At 41.9% G+C, this 20,574-nt stretch overlaps 1 protein-coding gene across 3 annotated transcripts in view; it reads left to right on the top strand.

The window, feature by feature from the left end:
- Positions 1-20,574, top strand: part of zgc:109889 (uncharacterized protein LOC553542 homolog) — a 64,696-nt gene that overhangs the window by 20,057 nt on the left and 24,065 nt on the right. For all 3 annotated transcript variants that reach the window (XM_049569312.1, XM_049569310.1, XM_049569311.1), the window contains exon 3: positions 17,506-17,650. In XM_049569312.1, the coding sequence (XP_049425269.1) occupies positions 17,518-17,650 (133 nt within the window). In that variant the 5' untranslated portion in view covers positions 17,506-17,517. The remainder of the gene's footprint in view (positions 1-17,505; positions 17,651-20,574) is intronic.

The raw sequence follows: 20,574 nt of genomic DNA, 5'->3' as shown, positions 1-20,574 counted from the left end.
GAGTTAGTGTGTGTGTGCGTGTCATTTTGCCTTTGGCTCCTTTGTCTCACATGTTTTATTCACCGTTCATTAAAGTGGCTGTTTCATAACACTTCATCTGCATTCACCCTCAGTTAAGAGGTACTGTAGACACAGACACACACACTCTCACACACACTGGTAGACAATGAAGTGACTGAGATCTCTTGCAGAACTTCATCGCCCAGATCTAAACTCTCTTCTGTCTCTCTCCGTCCTGCTCTGATCGCTTCATTATTCAGCCAAAAAATGAAAATACTTCCAAAGAAACCATGACAACAACTCCTCAGAGCTCGCTGAAGCTTCTTCCAAAAAAAAAAGAAGAAAGAGAGGATGAGAGTGAAAATCTCTCGTCTCCTCTCTTGCTCCGTTTTGCATAATTTGTTTTTAGGGAGGATTAGCGCAAAAGTGGGGGGAAGTGCCGTCGTAATTGTGATCATTTTGTACAATGGCTCCTCACCCAAGAGCATCAACAAATGCAGACATCAAAGAGAAAGAAGCTGGAGTTGGGCGGGGGCACGAGGGAGACGGAGAGTTTAGGATGGAGGTTTCAAGAGGAGAAAGGAGGCCAGAAGGAAGCAGGAGTCAGCAGCATGGTGGGGGGTTGGGGTGAAGATGAAGCTGTAACTGAAATGGTAGCGGTTTAAATTTGAATGATCAGTCTGGTTCGAGGGACATCAAACAAAATGGGTTCTCTGACATCAAACGAAGCAAGGCAGCTTTTTTTTAAAAATGTGTTTTTCACACAGCTGAGTGCTCTTTGCAGTTTTTATTCTTTATATCTGCTCCGTTCTGTTCTTCACTCGCTGATGCCTTTTGTTAGCTGACATTTGGCGCACGACCAAGCAGAGAGCTTCCCGGGCCTGCAGAGCGAAACCAGAGTAATCCTGACTCCGAATAAAACATTAGCTCTGTTTCACTGTGTTGGCTCACTCTCCTGTTTTCATAGCTGCGTGCTCACCGACTGTCAGTCAGGCCTGGATTTACAATCCGCACTGTTCTATTACATGGATTTCAAAGTGTTTGTTATTAACTCTGCGGGGTGCCACAGAAGTGGGGTTTACCTGATCCAGGAAAGCAGTGATGCATAAAAAATATCAGTCAAGACTTTACAAATATTTTCCTGCGGCTTTTAGAATATTCAGGTTTGACAAGGCTGAAATCTAAGAGAATGAAAACAAACCTTATTTTGCAAATTCTCATACATTAATACAAAATATCTCACCTGCCACTTTGTTAGGTACACCTTGCTAGTACCAGGTGGGACCCCTTTTTGCTTTCAGAACTGCCTTAATTCTTGGTGTCATAGATTCAACGAGGTGCTGGAAACATTCCTCAGAGATTTTGGTCCATATTGACATGATAGCATCACACAGTTGCTGCAGATTTGTCGGCTGCACATCCATGATGTGAATCTCCCATTCCACCACCAAAGGTGCGCTATTTGCTTGAGATCTGGTGACTGTGGAGGCCATTGGAGTACAGTGAACTCATTGTCATGTTCAAGAAACCAGTTTGAGATGATCTGAGCTTTGTGACATGGAGCGTTATCCTGCTGGAAGTAGCCATCAGAAGATGGGTACACTGTGGTCATAAAGGGATGGACACGGTCAGCAACAATACTCAGGTAGGCTGTGGTGTTTAAACCATGCTCAGTTGGTACTAAGGGGCCCAAAGTGTGCCAAGAAAATACCCCCCACACCATTACACCACCACCAGCCTGAACTGTTGATACAAGGCAGGATGGATCCATGCTTTCATGTTGTTTACACCAAATTCTGACCCTACCATCTGAATGTGGCAGCAGAAATCCAGACTCATCAGACCAGGCAACGTTTTTCCAATCTTCTATTGTCCAGTTTTGGTGAGCCTGTGTGAACTGTAGCCTCAGTTTCCTGTTGTTAGCTGACAGGAGTGGCACCTGGTGTGGTCTTCTGCTGCTGTAGCCCATCTGCTTCAAGGTTGGACGTGTTGTTGCTTCAGAGATGGTCTTCTGCAGACCTTGGTTGTAACCAGTGGTTATTTGAGTTACTGTTGCCTTTCTGTCATCTTGAACCAGTCTGGCCATTCTCCTCTGACCTCTGGCATCAACGAGGCATTTTCACCCAGTGAACTGCTGCTCACTGGATATTGTCTCTTTTTGGGACCATCCTCTGTAAACCCTAGAGATGGTTGTGTGTGAAAATCCCAGTAGATCAGCAGTTTCAGAAACACTCAGACCAGCCCGTCTGGCACCAACAACCATGCCAGGTTCAAAGTCACTTAAATCACCTTTCTTCCCTATTCTGATGCTCGGTTTGAACTTCAGCAGGTCGTCTTGACCATGTCTATGTGCCTAAACGCACTGAGTTGCTGCCACGTGATTGGCTGATTAGCTGGTTGCATTAATGAGCAGTTGAATAGATGTACCTAACAATTAACAAGGGCACTGCAACAGTTTGACACACGACAGTTCAGGTTACTCATCGAGTGCTACTAGGGATGTCCTAATCTAATCTTGAAGTTCAGGATCGGGGCCAATCAAGGCGTTCTTTGACCGATCAGGATTGGCTATATTGAGCTAAATAGAAGATCCAACTCTCTCTTCACTACTCACTACTATGAGCTCCCATGCAAAAGCAGGTGCTGCACCCCGCCTGCGTCGAAATACAATACACCATAAACGAAAGCAAAATGCGGACTGAGGCTGTAATCAGGTTATTTACTTGAGTTAGGAGCACTCGTTTCATTTCAGCTCAGTGTGAAAAAGTACTGGTTAGTCGTCCATGGCACATGGTGTTTCACCGCCTTAATCAGGGGAGAGATAGGAGAGGCAGGCAGTGTAGAGCCGGCGACAACCACACTAACCACACCACTGCAAACTCAGATGGGAGTCATTTCTTAATTAAATCACATAAATGAAGTCTGGACGATGAAAGCAAACACAGGTGATTCAGGTGACTCAGACAGAGGCTGCACTGAAGCAACAAACACTGAAGACTACTGTCTGAAAAGGGACACAGACATTTCCTTGAGACAGCGACAAGGCCAAAAAGATGAAGTTATTTTAGACTTTATTTTCTGAAGAAATAAGAAATAGCTTGGATGCATGGCCTTTTTCTTTCTTTTCAACTGTCAGACATATAGACCTTCATTGGACTGAGTATAATAGCTTTTATGTACTTAAAGTTAACACTGTGCAGATGTATTATCTAGGAAAAGAGAAGTATCAGATCAGGACTCAGTATCAGCAGACTCTCAATAATAAATGACTCAGATCGAGATCAGGGGCAAAAAAAACTTGCTTGGGACTTCCCTAAGTACAACTACTGCACTTGTGTAATGTCATCTGTGTCTCTGGAGGAGCTCGCCAAAGTTTGAAAAACATAACTTGAATGATGTTATAGTGATGTCACCAGGGTTATGTTTGTTTGGCTTGGGACTTTTACTGTTTATGCATACAAAGATCTTTAGATTACTGTATTTCTTAGGGATTTATTGACCAAACATGGGTATAGACTGATATTCACCTTAAATATCAACAACCAAAAAAAAAGAACAACAAAACAAAAAACATTGGTTTTGGCTTTCAGTCAAATTGCTATTTTAAACATCAGTATTATCCCAAAATTTCACAGTGGGTGCATTTGTAGTATATTTAACGTGTTTTTTTATGTTCTTCATAATACAGTTCATTTCACCACAAAAAATATCCCCCATATTCTCCAAGCATATAATTTAACTGCTGCAGTGCATTGTCTTGCACAAATGAACAAAGTGAACTAATGAGAGATGTGCTGAAAATAACACACTTCTTTTAAGCCTTTGTGGAAAACAATAGTCCAATCTTCACAAGGTGTCACAGCACACACAGTAGAACCCTCCATTAAGCCTCTATTGTACTGCTGCCTTTAATTCATTTACATTAACAAGTGACCTGATAACCCTCTTAATTATACGTTCTTCTTCCAGTGTTATTCTTAGCATCCATAAGCTTCACTTTTTCTTTCACACATGAGCTGCGCTGCTTGTGCTAATTAGCCTGCATGTTTTACATAGCACTGTCAGAGCATTATAGAGAGAACACAGGATGTGGGGATGTACAGGATCTGTTGGTTGATGTGCCCCCGTGGCCCAGAAGTTGAGACACCAGCCATGAATCTTAATATCCCAGGCCCTGATTTTCTTTTCATCTCTCTACTGTTATAAAAGTAAAATAAATATTGGCAGAAAATTCACCCTGAGTGAATAAGTGAAGTAGTTATGAAGGTATGAAATTGTACACAAAATGAAAAAGCTATGATTTTGAAGAGGTACCACGCCAGTGGTGACTCATTTTGTACCTTCAAATTAAAACATAATTCAGTGACACTGAACTGTAACTATCTGATGTTTGATCTTGAACTGCAGGAAAACCTTTACTAGGTTTTACATTGTATTTTGGCATGTTTATGATATTTCATATTTTTCTTAGTGTCCTGGCGGTGTTGTTTAGCCAAACTCTTAGCAAAATATTTATTAACAAATAACTTAATTTTGTGCTCAGAGTTAGAAAAAGAAAGTTGTTGCTGAAATGGGAAGATGGCGTATGACTATTGTAAAATCTGCAAGTCGTGTCATCCTCCAAGCTTGGGCAGTTGTACTGATAAAAACATCATGAACATCGTTGTAAGCTAGCTAGTCCACGTATCTTGTTTTTATCATAAGTGTAGCATCATAACCTTAGCTGTACCTCTCTGTGTAGTTGCATCCACCTTTGTTTTATTGTGTTGTTTATTTCCATAAGGGCATTCGTAGGCTATGTGCAGTGAATGCACAGAACACTTTGTGTGGGGAAAATGTGCCCACATCTTTATCTGGACACATTTTCCCCACAAATACAACATGCTAATGGTTTTAGCACAAGCCTATGGCATTTTACATTGTATAAATTAGCCTAGGGGCTAGGGGACTTTTCTTCTCTTCATATGAAGCCAGGGACAACAGCAAAATTTAACAAAGGTAACAAAGCCACAAAATGCACATTCACTGACAAAACAACTGTCTTATACTAAACATGTTTTCCAAACAGGTACATGTTAATGTTATTAGCACAAGCCTATGGCATTTTACATTGTACGACCGTATATTGATGTAAACGGTGTTTATATCTTGCTTAGAAATATATCGATGTATCATAAATAGTCGTTATATCGCCCAGCCCTGCGTTAACCTTTAAGCAGGAAGTAAAACTGGCTCGAGTGGTATTTTAAATAACGGGTTAGGAAATTTCAGAAGACAGTCTCTTAACCTCATGAAACCCCTTAAAGCCCACATTGGATTAGCTCTTAAATGCAGGGTTGAATCTTAAAACAAGGCTGTTTTTCATCTTTGTCCCTAAAAGCTGAGATTTTGTCAATATCTTTGCATTCAGGTTTACTTTCAGCAGCTTTGGTTACCCTTCAGAAGTCTACTGTACTATGCAAATCATCTCCCATCTGCTGCACATTACCCCTTCAAATATACATGGTTGCATACAGCGAGTCACATTAACTATCATTCTCATTTATGCAGTAAACTGCAGCATCCAGCTGAGGGAGTATGACCCAGTCCCTAATGCTGTATGTTATCTAATTATACCATCTTAAAGAATCAGTACTTGTCATTTCCATTAGTTACTTTAGAACGCTAATTAACTGTGATTATACAGGTCCCTCCTATGGAGCAGGAGAGGAGGGGATGAGGACTGTGAGAGGGCGGATAGTGGGGGGGCAGGTTGCTAACCTTTTCCAAGACAGACGGAGGCAGGCTTTGCACGGTGTAGCGCAGTAGGAGAGGTGCATGTGTGTGTACTTATGTCTATGTGGTCGAGCAGACGGAGCAGTAATAGCATTAGCTGATGCTTCCCTGACGGCCTGCAGGAATGATGAGTTTGAATAAGGACAGCAAGTAATACTGTCTTTATCCATGTGTGTCTCACAAACACACAGTTCTGTACATAAATATGTCCACAGGAAAATAAAGTAGAAAGTATTCGACTTTATGTGCTCAAAATACATTAAATATAGTACTAAGTGCATTGCTGTGTTTCTGCACAGTTTCAGAGCAGACAGAGTCTACCAGCAGGCCTCCCAAGGGAGACGTTTGGCTGCAGCACCCAGTCTGGGGGGTGTTTGGCCTCAGCACCTCCTCACAAACAGGCTCCAGCCAGCTTTGGATCAGAGGGATAAAGTCAGATCTGATTACAACTGTTATTATACTCACAGCCATCAAAACATGATCAGAAGGAGTGGAGGATGTTGAAGGCGAGGAAGAGGTGGTAAATGTAGAAACAGAGGGAGTAGTGTGACAAACAGCCATGACCAAGAGGGGAAATCTGGGTGGTTTCCCAGGCAAGCACATAAGTCGTGTCGTGGCGTAACCTATCTGCAGTGGGTGTTAGAGCATCCTTGTGGTTAGGAAGTTGATCCTGTGATGAAAAGATCACAAGTTGGATGCCTTGTCCGTTTGCAGCTCAGTTCTTCAGTTTTTCTTAACTGCATTTGACAAAACTTATTCCTGGTGCAGGACTGTATATTATGATGCCACTTGTATTTGAACAATTTTCAAGGACTACAGAACACAGCTTTGTATTGCGTTTGCATCATTTGAAAGACTTTAATTGGCCTGACATTCATATAACCTTTTAGCGGACCATGTAATTGGTATAAATGTTGGTTTTTACCCAGAGTATTTTGGAAAAAAAATCTCTGCACACCTGAATGTGTGACAGATGCATCGAAGGAGATGCAATCCTGCAAACAAAGAAGAACTCTCGCACACTGTCTTGCTTACTGCTAAAATATTTAAAGGAGCTATATGTAAGAAATCTCAAGCAAATAGTCGTAAAATCATCCTAATATGTCACAGAGACTGAGGAATAATGTTCATATAACATACTGATCTCACCGACAACAATAGTACAGCCAGAATATTCGCATTAAAAAAAATATTTTATGGTCCGCAAATCATGTTTTATGTTTTGAATTTGTGTTTTGGCCTGTTGCACCACCCACCGCCGTCTACCAGTCACGCATTCAGTAGAGTCTCAGCATCAGTAACAGTTACGACTGAGCTACAGCAGCACGGCAAGCAGCATTAGCAGTGTCCCAGTACATAGCATTAGCAGTCTCCTCCGCTGTATCCTGGCAGCAGCGTTAGCAGCAGAGAAGCCGGACTTGCTCGAACGGTCCGCTGGAAAACCAAAGATCAAGGACGCGGTGACGCAACCCTGCCACAGCAGCCGCCTGTGTGCAAACAAACCAGTCTCCAGCGCGCCGCTGTCCAGCAACCTCGAATCTGTTGGGGAGGTATTTTGAATTTGAGTGCAGTAACCGTTTTGGCCACATTCTTACATTTGATTAATTGATTACATTAACAACGTTTAGGTTTGTCAGACCGTCATCAGGTGTATGCATACGACCATGGATGTATTAAGACAGTGGCTCCCAACTGGTGGGTCGTGGTCTAAAAGTGGGTCCCAGGTCCATTCTGAAGGGCCCACAAATGACTTGCAAATGTGTAAAGTTTGTAAAACACACTTTATTTTTAGGTACAGTGAATTTCCAGCACAGAGCTTTTATTTTGAAGTGCTAGCTAGCCTGACGTTATGGCCAACCACAAGTATGAGTAAACTGTGTGGACCTTGAACTAATGACGAAGGAGAAATCTGGACCCTGTGGCTGGACCAGTTGGGAACCACTGTATAATGAGGCCTGGATACAGCATTGGCAGTGGGCCGCGTTCATTCTATGAAAATTGCTTAGTGGTGCATGAAACCAAAATCGATCTTTGTCCGTGGTATGAAATTACCTGGGTGATCGGCGCTGCTCCCCCATCATTTGACCCATGGAGCAGGCGCACGAGAGACTTAAAGCCTCCAAGTATGGACAAGTACAGTCAGGTGGCCAAGCACTTGTGGTTTAGTACTCTACTAACTTCAATGGGGATAAAATAATTTAATCTTGCAGCTCTTTTAGACTTTTCAAATGTTATCGAATGAATGGATCAAATCTTGATATTGGAGGAAGTCATTTTGCAGGGGTTGTGACACTCAAAAACTGTATCCCCAGATTTATAGATGTCTCTTTTCCATTGTAAGTCTATGGGAAAAAGTCTTTTTGGGCCCAATGGCGTCACATGACAAACCCCAGGAATTGCAGTACCACTGTTTGGCCATTATGAAAATTGGTTTCAAAGCCTGGCCCACTTCCTGGGGGCCTGCATGCAACTTCATATACCTGATGAAGGTTGGACAGACCAAAATGCTGTTATTTTTCTTCATACTTGGGCAAGTAGCGTGGGTTTAGACAAAAAAAAAAGGGAGAATCATTGCACCCAAGTCTTGCTGTTTGTTCTGGCGTGATGTTCGCGAAAATGTTGGTGACATGCATATGTAAAACTCAACGGGCAATATCAAGGCCAGCAAAATGGTCAATGTTGTGTTCATATATCATACGATAAGTCTGTAACATAACTATCTTGACAGTTTCTCTTGGCTGGGAGCAGTGACTTCCTGGATCCTTATCGCTAAGATAACCATCGTGTGGCTGCAGCTTCATGTTTAATGGACAGATATGAGAGTGATATCAATCGTAGCTTATTTTCTAACAGGTCAAACTGTTCCCTCAAGAAAGAACTGAACTGGCAGATACCTTGGAAAAGAAACTCAAAAAGACATTTTGAAAATTACCAATCAGAGTCAAAGCACTGAGCAGATTACACAGTTTGAACCACCTTGGCGGACTGTGCGATGAAGTGACAGAGATGCAACAAATTCTGTAAGTGCAGAATGGTGACTTGATGTATGCTACCTTCTAAAAGTCGACGGCTAACAACCTCTGACAGAGTGATTCATGTGGCTGTAACTTTTTTCTGCAGTGTCCTTAAACAATTTAATCTTGTCATGAATCTTTGATCTGAAGTGGCCTTTCAGAGTTTGACTCCTCAGACTGTTAGAAAAGATCCTCTGTTGCTATTTCCAGCGCTGCGCCCTAAACTCTCCTGTGTTGTATAAGTGGAGGTGTCAGACTGCAATAAATCCTCTGGAGACCTACTTTAAATTTAAAGTTTCTACTTGAAGTTTTCACGGGGGTGTCCACCCTCCTCCCTTTACCTTACTGTCATCTCTTCCCTGCTCCCCTTCTCTCCGTTTCTCTTTCATACTATTTTCAGAGTAGTGCCGAGTGCCACTTTTGAGAAGCGGAGCGGATTCCTGAGCGCCGTTGCCATGACAGCGTTCCCATGGCTCAACGACACACTTTTTGGCTCCTCTCGTCCCTGTCATCCCGTTAATTTTCTCCTATCTTTGGTGTCTTCTGGTCCTAAAACAGTCTTAAGAAGACTGAATATATGTAAACCAAACTACATCATCAAATACAAATCAAAGTACAAATACATTATCTCAAGACTTACAATAACTTCTCTTTCCGAGGTCTTAAATACCATGGTTGCTTGTTTTCATTCGTATAGGTCTGCAGTTTCTTATTTACCTTTCATTTAATGTGATAATTATTATATATTTATTATAAAATAAGTCAGATGAGACATTCGTCATCATCCCAGCCTGAACCACATCACATGTAGTTACTGTGCAGTGAGTTGGATTTAAAGATGACAAGGTGTCGGTACTCAAGGCCAAAGGAAACAACAGTAAAGATCATGTCAGTTGATCATTGTTGTCTGCTTGGTCCTGCTGCATTTGGTCCTATGAATGAATCATTTAGGTGAACGCAGGGAACTGCTCTGAGGTGTTTTACCTGTCAACAAAACATAATACATGATGTCGGCGTATAAATGGCCCGATCCGACAGACGAGAGGTGTTGGGAATGGAAATGACTACCGGGCATGACAGTTTGAGGCTTGTGGTGTGTCTCACAGTGGTAGACAACTGATTCTTTATGTACAGTGTGATTCATGACACAATTGCTGTTGTACAGCTCGTGGGAGGTGTGTAGATTACAAAACACACACATTTATGTGCATAATATAATAGTTCTTGCTCTCGATTTAATAGCGTGTCATATATTTTGCCTCCTCCTCAGCAAATCACTTTTGCCCAGCACATTCAGTCAGCTGGCAGTTCAGAGACTCTGAAAATTAGATTTTATGGTCTGGATGATGTATGCAGTATTATCAACATTCTTATGTCTGTTATCCTGTGAAGTGCAGTTTAGGGATCTCGAAGATAACTGCATTTCGTTCAACCCAAAGTAAAGCCAAATAAAAAGTCAAAGTTTGAAATAAAACTGTATTAGATCCAGGTGGTCCACAGTGAGAGTGTGAAGGGTACTTGCAGGACAAGACTAAAGGCATGAAGGGAATAAATTATGCTAAATCAAAAGCACTCGTTTTTACCTGTAGGTTTTCTCCATGACACTTCCACAGTTCCGCACTGCTGACACCTTTGAGGTTGTGAAAGACTGCAAGCTGATTTTGGTCAGGGTACAACTTATTCTGGCATAGTGACCATCTGGAATGACATGGATGTTTTGTAGTCTGGTCCTTTAACAACTATGAACTGTTTTTTCCTGGATAGTACCCGATTCAGAATTATGTCAGTCGAAATTTAAACAGGGTTAAGCCTGACAGCGACATTAACAAAATATAGTGAAGAAGTCAAGCTAGCCCTCCAAGCTAAAGCGTGCTAACTATGCTAACAACTGACCTAAATGTGCACCAACTTTTTTGTTGACACCAGATGTCAAGCAAAAGCCAGAGACTGCATCGTATGAAGTTGCTGTGAGCTGTAAATTCACCACTTCTAAGCAGAAGGCAGATGATAACGTTATCTCAAAGCCTAACTGACAAAGCCTCTCTTCCTCCAGGCAGCTGCCTCTGTCTCACTCAGACTCACCCTGGGTCTGAGTCTGCAGCTGCCTGTACTGCAGAGCAGCATGAAAGCGTGGAGTCCTCTCACTGTGCAGCTAAATCTGGGGTCCGAAACGTCCCTAGAAGTTACCAAACACAACAAAAAACACTTGACTTGAAGAATGGCAGTCAACAAAGGGCTCTCCGAGTGACTATTCAAATTTTCATCTTTAAGGAGACAGCCGTAAATAGAGCTTTGTGTAGTGTCCCTGATGGATCTATCCATTAGAGTTCATTGACTTTAATGAGTTTACAATGTAGCCCTTAGATTCAGACATATTGTGACCACCAGGATCATTACTGACCAGGATTTTTATATTTAAAACATGACTAAGAAATGTACCAGAGCTCATGAAATTCAAATAAAACAAAATACCTACAGGAGACATTAAAGCATTGTAGGTATTTCCTTGGTCCCCCTTGTTAATCCTTTGTCTCCAGTATCTTCAAATCAGAGGTGTAGCACACCAGGCTGATGTCACTTTGCCCTGCAGCTGACCTGAATGGGCTTGTGAGTAGAGTAAGTGCCTTGGGGTCAAAATGCAGTCTGTGTGTGTGTGTGTGTGTGTGTGTGTGTGTGTGTGTGTGTGTGTGTGTCAGAGAGGAGAAAGATTAACATCATGTCATGCATGTAGTAAATCTACATCACAAACCCAGATTAAGGCTTTGTCAGGCTGCTAGCCCCAGTCTTTTTGGTATATTCAAATTGATTTTACAAAGTCTAGACAGCAAAGAAAAACACATGAAATGCGATCTTTGCAAATTGGATCCAGATCACATTTGGAGGTGATTTGAAATGAAAGTCCTATCAGTTTTCTACGGATGTGTCTCAGTCTGCACGCTCTGGATACATGCAAATCAGGTGACCAGACTGCAACAGACTAAATGTGGGACATAGAGTGTGTTCGTGTGGGACAATGTGGGCCTTTCTATCCTGCCCCACATGTACACCTGCTTCACCCAGTTATAAGCAGTCCTCCAGCCTTTGTTGTAGCTGCATTTCCTTTTCATTGTGGTAGTTTCCATCATATTCGGCCTAAATCTGCATAGCTTTTGACTTGCAATTTTCCCCGTGGGTATAGCGTATACAACGGTGACAGGTTCACCTGCACTTGACCCACATGTGCATAGTTTGATTGACAACAAGCACAGCCCCGTGATGACAGCTTTTCCTGCTTTGTTCACAGATATTGGATAAAATCCAGATTATAAAAAAGTCTATCCTGCAGTGGTTTGACTTTTAAAATCAAAATGCAGGATGTCGTCTCAATATGTGGGACACGGGACAAGGGCAGAATTCCAGACGACATTTCAGACAACATACCATAGACAGATCTGGAAATAAATTAAAACAAGTAGCCTCTGCTTGACAGCGCAGTTGTTTGAAGGGCGAAATGGGGGACCTCCATTTGTCATTCTCCTGCACTGGAATGCTGTGTAGCTCCATAGTTACTCACAACTACATTGTTGCCACAGCAACCGAAGAGGATAGGTTGGTGATGTCTGGACACACAAGTCCAGCCGGATCACTTGCAAATAACAGTGCAGAGATGGTCCATCTTAAAGACGTGATTTGAGAAACAAATCTGATTTGCCTGCAGTCTGAACGCAGCCTAAGTGGGCCTCAACATCTGTTAAACACACAAGCATCCCTTCACACACAATCCCCGTTATCTTGCACACATTCACCGATGAAAACACACACCCTCTCAGATCAAAACAGAGATGGGGGAATACCCGCTCTGTGATGGGCACTGGGGAGTCAGAGGAAGAGATATTCACCCTCACTGATTTATTAATGAAACTGGGCTGAGATGGAGAGAAGATCTAGAGCGAGGAGGAGAAGAAAAAAAAGACGAGAGGGGAGGGGTCGGACAGATGAGACAAATAAGAGATGAAGAGCAAGCTATTGAGGCGGCGGTGGAGGATGAGGAGGAACGTGTATGCATTATTAAACAGCCGTGGTGTTAGATTATTTACAACAGCTGGAGGAGGGGGTCGACATTGGCTCGCACTCATGCATACACACACTTTGGGTAAAGCTCAATCACACGCTTAAGACAGGTCGGCGCAATCTGAGGTAGTTTGTGTAATTGAATGTCAGGAGCTATTAGAGGACGGGAGAGCAGGAGGGTGCGAGGGAAGGAGACGTAAAGAGGACAAAGTAGTCACTTTTTATTAAAGTTGGCATGTGTGGTTCAGTCTGGACAAACAAATTAAGGAGCACGTGAGCACACACACACTTATTGTGTCTGAGAAGTGTGTGAAACATGAGGTATTAGCATGTCTTTTATCATAACTATTCAGTTCCTAACATACACACTCACATTTTGGCAGTAAATCCATGTGTTTACCTCCATTGTCTCGACGTTGCTCCTCTCATCCCGCAAATATTAATTGTGCCAAAGATGATATTAGAAGCGTGGGATAGAGTGCGAGAATGGCACGTTTCCAGAGCACTGACCTGGGAACACACACACCTCCCACATGCACATATGCACACTCATTCACGTGCACACAGTGAGAACACACACACACACACACACACACACAGACTGTAATTCTGAAGCACACAGGCATGAACAGTCACACACACTTTCACACAAAATCATGGCCCAAAAATAACAAGCGTGTCCCACATAGAGAGTTCACTCCAAACTGAGAAGAGTTTCCTCTCACGTGTTCGGCTCTCACTCACTTTTATCCAACTTCTCTTCCTCACTTTTTCTCTTTGTGTGTCGGTCATGATGATTTACTTCAAAGAGCACGGGGAAATTACAGTCTTCAGTTGCAGTTAATGCTGAATCTACATTCATCGCCTGTTTCTGGGCAGTAGTTTGATGATCACTCGCCACGAATTACATAACTGGCAACTATTCCGTTTTTCCTATGTTTCTGTTTGACGGTCAGAGTTTTTCCAGCCTGTAAAGTAATCCCACTTCGACTCAGTAGTTACACATTTCAGCCTTAAAGTTGCAAACTTAGACTCAGTTACATAGTTCAACAGGTTCATGCACACACACACACACAAAAAAAACAAGGTATAGACTCATACAGAAATAATTGCTCTCAATCCTTCACTTATGACCCACTGGAAATGTGCGGTGTTGCATTTTTCTGCAGAGACTCTGCCCTCTGCCTGTATTTCCTTTCCTTTCTTTTTCCTTTTCTGTGCTTGAGATGTTGATGGGTACAGGAGCTCAGGAGAGGTAAAAAGGTGAAGACCGACTGCCAGACCATAAACAGCAGGCATCCAAGAGACATAGCGCTGAAAAAACACAAATATAGCAAGGTGAAATGCCAGAAGATTTTGGGGTTGGCTTTTACCTTGGCACTTACGTTGGCAAGTGTTTTTGCAAGCAGTAACTGACAAGTCTGCATAGTATACCTTTAAACAGTGCACACGTCAGTTCAGGTTAAGGTTAAGTCGAGTTTAGTTCATTTATTTGCACATACATTTAAAGAAAAGTTAAAAAAGAAGGGAAAAATGTTAAATTAAATAACAACAAACATATAAAAAAGAAAAAGATAAAAGGTAAGGTTGCATAATCAGACAAGAGTGCTGTTAAATTGCACCCTTCAACCTAAAAAGTGCACTCTTTTGCCCAAAAGCTGCACATTTCAACCCAAAACCACACCCGTCAAATAAACGTTCCACATTTCAACGTAAAAACTGCTCAGTTCAGCCCAAAAATGGCATCAATCCACCAAAAAATTGCACACTTCAACCAAAAACAACACAATTTGCACATTAGTTGCTCTTCATCTCCAAAGATGCATTTGTCAAGACAGATACCAGAGGAGAAAGACGGAAAAAGTGAACTATTTCTTGAGCTTTTCGGGGAGGATGAAAGGTTCTTTTATTTGTCCTGTGGGCACCATTTAGGACTGATAAAAGTGTCTCAATCAACCAGTATGTTCCGATAAATATGTGGGTCATAAAACCAAAACAACGAGCTAAAAGCCTCGTAGAGAGACAGAGGTTAGTTATAAAGCTGTTGTTGGTACCTTTAATAAAAATAACTATGTCAAAACTGTCACTATATGCATAGAAGTATGTAATTCAGGTAACCTGTAAAAAAAAAAAAAAAAAAAAAATCAATCATGTTCCTTTGCCTACTTTAATTGCGTATAATGGCATTAATGCGGCTAAAGGAATACAAAAGCCAAGCCAAGTCTCTAATACAGCTGTCAATCATGTCAAACCCTGTTCATGAACTGCAATCAAACTGTCGAACTAGTAGGGCTGCCCCCGACTAAGAATTTTCCTCGTCGACCAGCAGTCATCATTTAAGGCCATTAGTCGACCAGTCACCTGCATGTTTTCGATATTGATTTAATTATCAAATGATATATTTTGGGCGGGGCAACACAATGGTTTGAGTTGAAGGTGTGAGAAAGAATAGTATCAGTAACATTGTTAACACTGTGCTACATTACAGAGAAATACAAAACTGTACTAATGAACCTTCATTAATATAGGCCTATATTTTATCTACAAGTGCACGTCACACACTGAGCGAGCCGCCTGTTAATGACGCTGTCGGCAAAGCAGCAATGATTGTGCTAAGTGGCTAATGGGCATGTAGCTACTTCCATGTTTCAGATGATACGTCATGTTTGTAGTCGACCAATGAAGATGAGTTTACATATCACCTTGGGTTCGTCCTTCACCTTCTCAAAATGATCCCACACTTTGGATTTCCTGCCCGACATGTTATTAACTAGCCTGTGGAATAACCGCAGGTACCAGCCCTGGAAATTAACCTGACTCCTGTCTGACTGCTGAGCGAGAAAGCTTGTGACCCAGCCACCATGTTGAAAACAGTTGAGCCAAAAACAAGCACTGCCCTTTGGCTGGAGCAGTCTTTCTTATTCTACAGCTAAACAGTACACTAAAATATATTTCTGAAAACACTTGAGGTGAGAAATAGTCGATGCAGTAATAGCAATTTGATTCATATTTGATCACCGCTGCCTAGTTTGACACTTTGACCACAGTTCAAGAGCAGTGACTGACATGACTAACAGTTGCGTTAGAGACTCTACTGCTGTGATTGGTTTCTCTGACTTGACTCCTGCCTGACTGCCGAGCGTGGCCTCTTCTGTTTCTGTCCTTTCAAATTAAATTTCCACATGGTTTTGATTTATTTTAACAAGATGCAGCTCTTAATAGAGATGCACGTTTTTTGTTTTTTTTTTCTGCAGCTGAGTGACTGATGAAAATTTGCAGTCTAATGACCTTTCTGGTCAACTAATGCTTGGTCGACTATTAGGGGCAAGCCCTGCAAACTAGGCAGCACTAATCAAATTTTAATCAAGATTCTGCTAGTGCATTCCCTGTTTCTCACCTCAGATGTGTTCAGGAACAGATTTTAGTGTTGACCAACCATGTTGAAAACCACTGAGCAAAAAACAAGAGCCACCCCTTGACTTGAGCAAACGTTCTCATTTAACAGCTAAACAGTACATTTAAATATATTTTTGCAAGCACCTGAGTCAAGAAATAGGCAATGCAGTAACAGAATCTTCCTTCATATTTGGTCAGCGCTGCTTAGTTTGACAGTTTGATCACAGTTCACAAGCAGTGGCTGACATGATTGGCAGCTACCTTAGAGACTCCTCAGCTGTGATTGGCTGCTTTTCAACAGCAGCAGTTGACTCTAGCAAATGCCATCAGAAGCACTACAAAGAGGTTTACATGAGACAGATTATCAGTCTCTTATAAAACTGTGTGGATAAAGTGTCATATATAGAATTTAGCAACTGCAGCTTTGACTCGCTTCAAGATTACGTCGACTTATTTGCTTTAAGATTAGAATAAAAAAAAAGATGAGGTAATGAAATGGTTTCTTGGTCACGTATCTCATTTTGTCTCTGCTGCTCTGATAACTGAAGCTCTCCTTTCACCCAGCACAAGGACGCCTGGCTCACATCATATGACATACTGCATCTATATGTAGCTCTTCCCTCGTGGCCGCTCACACACACACACACACACACACACACACACACACACACACACAGTCTTTCTTCTCTCACACAGTCTGTCAGATGCTCTTGCATCCTCTCATTCTGTCTGTCTATCCTTTACTCCGTCTCTCTCTCATCTTCTAACCCTTCACTTTGTCTCTCTTTGTCTCCCTCTCTCTGCCCCTCATGGTTTCTCTGGCTACAGTTGCGGCTCGTTAGCACCATTTAGAAACTTCTTTCCGGCTCATTTGGCTGTTGGCTCATCCCAGCCGCATTGACATTAAGCAGTGTGATGAGCGACTGCACCCCACGGCGGACATGACACCTCCGTCTCCATCAGGACTCACAGCTGAACACCAACCCATTTATTCCTCGGCTTTCTTCTTTCTGTCTTATCTGTCAGTGCGGAGCTGTAATGTTGTTAATGTTCGTATTTTTCCTACGGGGAATTTGAATAATGAGCCACAGCATGTTCACAAATGTCAGGAGAAAACGAGCAGTTTCAGTCAAGCACCTTGAGACAGTTTTGGGGGTGTCGAAACATATTTCGGTTATTATGTTGTCACAGAACGATACTGGTAGCAGGGCTGGATGACTAATTCTTACCCTCACTAATGATGTCTCTTTCCTCTCTGTCATTTCCTCAGGTGTAGAGCAGCATGCCGTTGGTGAAGAGGAACATTGAGCCCAGGCACCTGTGCCGTGGGGCGTTGCCGGATGGGGTGACCAGTGAGCTGGAGTGTGTCACCAACAGCACCCTGGCAGCCATCATCAAACAGCTGGGCAGTCTGAGTGAGTATCCTGTGGTTCAGTATAGGATTAATGTTCCTCTTGATGATTTGCACATATAATACAGTCGTTAAAATCATATCTAATGAATGAATTTGTTAAAGAATTTTCTTCAGCCTGCTGGTCTCCCTGTTTTGAATGATGCTGCTGCTGATGTGTGACTATGAAAAATTCACTGTGATTTCAATTCATACCAATGTAATCGCAGCAATTTGTGGATTTGCTTGCGAGGGTGCAATACGTCAGCACGAATTTTTGCATCAAGTTCAGCTTACCCTTGACAGATAGCGAGACATCTTGACAGTGCTGAACTTTAAAGAGGATGGAGAGCCAGAGCAGCACAGGGGTGCAAATCACCATTTTGAATCCAAAATAGGTCATTTGTGAGATTCATGTGGGGGGCTCTGGATGTGCGAGGAGGACAGAGTCAAGGGGAATTAAATGAGGTCAGTTCTGCCGGCATGGCTTAATTGGTCCGATAAAATGTGATTGTTTTTATTTAGCGAAAGCTAGCCTTAACAATTTGCATGTAACTTTTGGCGTGTCACCTCTAGTTTGCACCCCTGGCAGCATCAAGTTTTATTGAAGTTCTTCTCTGGGAGTATGAATTGCACCACTAAAGAGCAATGGTTTACAGACAGAATGAGATGGGAGTCGATAGGTCAGTTACCTATTTTGAGTGAAGTGTGTGAACTTGTAATCTTGTCCCAGGTTAGCTAACGGACTTTTAGCAAGCTTGTTAGTTGGAGAGCTTTGTTTATCTTCAAATACTTTTTAATTGAACAAAGTAGTGAACAGTAGTGACCAAAATGCCAGCAGGGAGCTAAACATACTGAGAAGATAAAGAGAATCTCCTGAAACTATTATGACTGAGTTGTGCAAGCCTGGCCAGCTTAGCAGTTAGCAGTTAGCAGCTAGCCCTTTAAGTATAGTCTCTGTGTGACCATACTTCTAGAAACAAATATTTCACAAAGACACACAAAGTAATTTTGCTATCCCACTTTATGGCGTGCCCTTGACATTGGTATTTTCTAACCTGGAGCCTTTTTTTTTTCCAAGTTTTTTTGACAAAGTGATGAATGGGAACAACTTATTTTTAAATTGGTCCATTACGAAGCAAAATTGCAGCAGTGGCTGCAATGTAACCTCTGAGGGTATTTGATAAACAGCCCTAAAATCTCTGTTGGCAAACCCACCAGACTCCATTTAAATAAACAGTAATTTTAGCATGTATAAAGCCAGAATATTCTCACGTCTAACTGGGTTAATTAAGGGTTTATTTCAACCAAACCAGAGCTGGTGATTGTCGAACAGTGGAGAGATGAACAAAGATGTTTTTTATGATTTTTAGTTTGTTTGTGTCGACTTTGAATAAAATGTTTTACAATTATAAAAATACAGTTTATTGAAATGGAGTCTGGTGAGTTTTGCAATTGCGGTTTCAGGGCTGTTTCTGAATACATGAAAAGGATCTTACTCTTCAACAAAAGGTCTATATCTGTAGGATCCTTTACAAAATGTTGTCAGACACTGAAAATAACAAGCCTGTCATTGCCAAAACAAGCAGTTTTAGTGGACGTATGTAAAGGTGCACCGTTACGCATTAATGTACCATTGAAGCCTGTTATTTCTCACTCAATACTGGACCAATTTCAAGAATTTTTGCTCCCAGTAGTCACTTAGACACAAAAACAGACACAAAATAGGGTCCAGGTTAAAAAGTACCATAATTACCCCTTAAGAGTCTACAGCAATATCTGTGGCTTTGAGGCTGTACATAGGCACAGTGATGCTTCAAGCTAAATACTAGCATGTGCATGCTAACGTGCTCACAATGACAGTTTAACATTCTGTTGATTAGAAGATAATTTTCACTATCTATGTTTGACGTGTTAAGATTCTAACGTGTGCTTCTGACTAACGAACAATACCATCGCTAGAAACCCAACCAGCACGGTTAAAATTACGCATTTGCAATTAGCCATACAGCTACAGAGCAGGGTTGTCATAACTATCTGCACACTAGATTTAACTACTCACTGTGTTTACACTACACCACAGTAGGTCAACTGCATGCCTGACCCCTCCAAATTAGTCTCAAGCAATCAGAGACAGAGACGTCCCGATGTGTCATCCTCAGCATTTTAAGTGCAATCACACCCAACACTAATGAATTCACAGCACACATAAGTAGTGTTTTTCATGATCTTAAAAACATATCACTTGAGATGTTTTGAATGTGAACAAGGCTGTGTCTGCACATGCAGATTAGATGTATCTCAGCAGTTGCTTGCTGAGAGGATGGAGTCGCCTTAGGGGCAGCTGCTGTGGTGTTTGATGGAGTTTGAAACAGCCTGGTAAAAAAAAAAAACGACAAATCCAAGGTGGATTTTTATGAAATCCAGTAACACATAAATATGTTGCCAAAATGCTGGCTGTGTCCTGCAGTAAAAATGTCTGTGTCCGGGTGCATCATGATCAATATATACACCATTACCTGACTTTCATTAGATATGTGTGTGGTTCATATGGATGCCGTGATATTTGCAGCTGAAGTTATTTCTGGGCTGCACGGTTTCACCCTCAACCAGAACAGAGATCATTCAGTGGAAATGTGGAGGAAAAATAGATCTGTTTAAATTTGATTAACAGTTCGGGGACTAAATTAAATTCAGCGACAGCTCAGTGAGAATGAGTGAGTGCTCTGCCTCTGCTTCATCTGTCATGTCGTGGGCTGTGAGACAGAAAGACAGAGAGAGGAGGTGGAAAGAGACATTCAGGGTATGGAGCAGGTGGGTGTGTGTGTGTGCGTGCGCGCACGCGTTTTATTTGGTTTAGAGGTGGCGGTGTTATTGAGGAAGGCATTTCTGCATCTCAGTAAATATATTTAAATATTTGAACATTTCTGTCACATACACACACACACG

This window comes from Epinephelus fuscoguttatus, linkage group LG23 (genome assembly GCF_011397635.1).
Source record: "Epinephelus fuscoguttatus linkage group LG23, E.fuscoguttatus.final_Chr_v1".
Lineage (NCBI taxonomy): Eukaryota > Metazoa > Chordata > Actinopteri > Perciformes > Serranidae > Epinephelus > Epinephelus fuscoguttatus.
The sequence above is the reverse complement of the archived record's forward strand: the minus strand, read 5'-3'. Positions and strand labels throughout refer to the sequence as shown.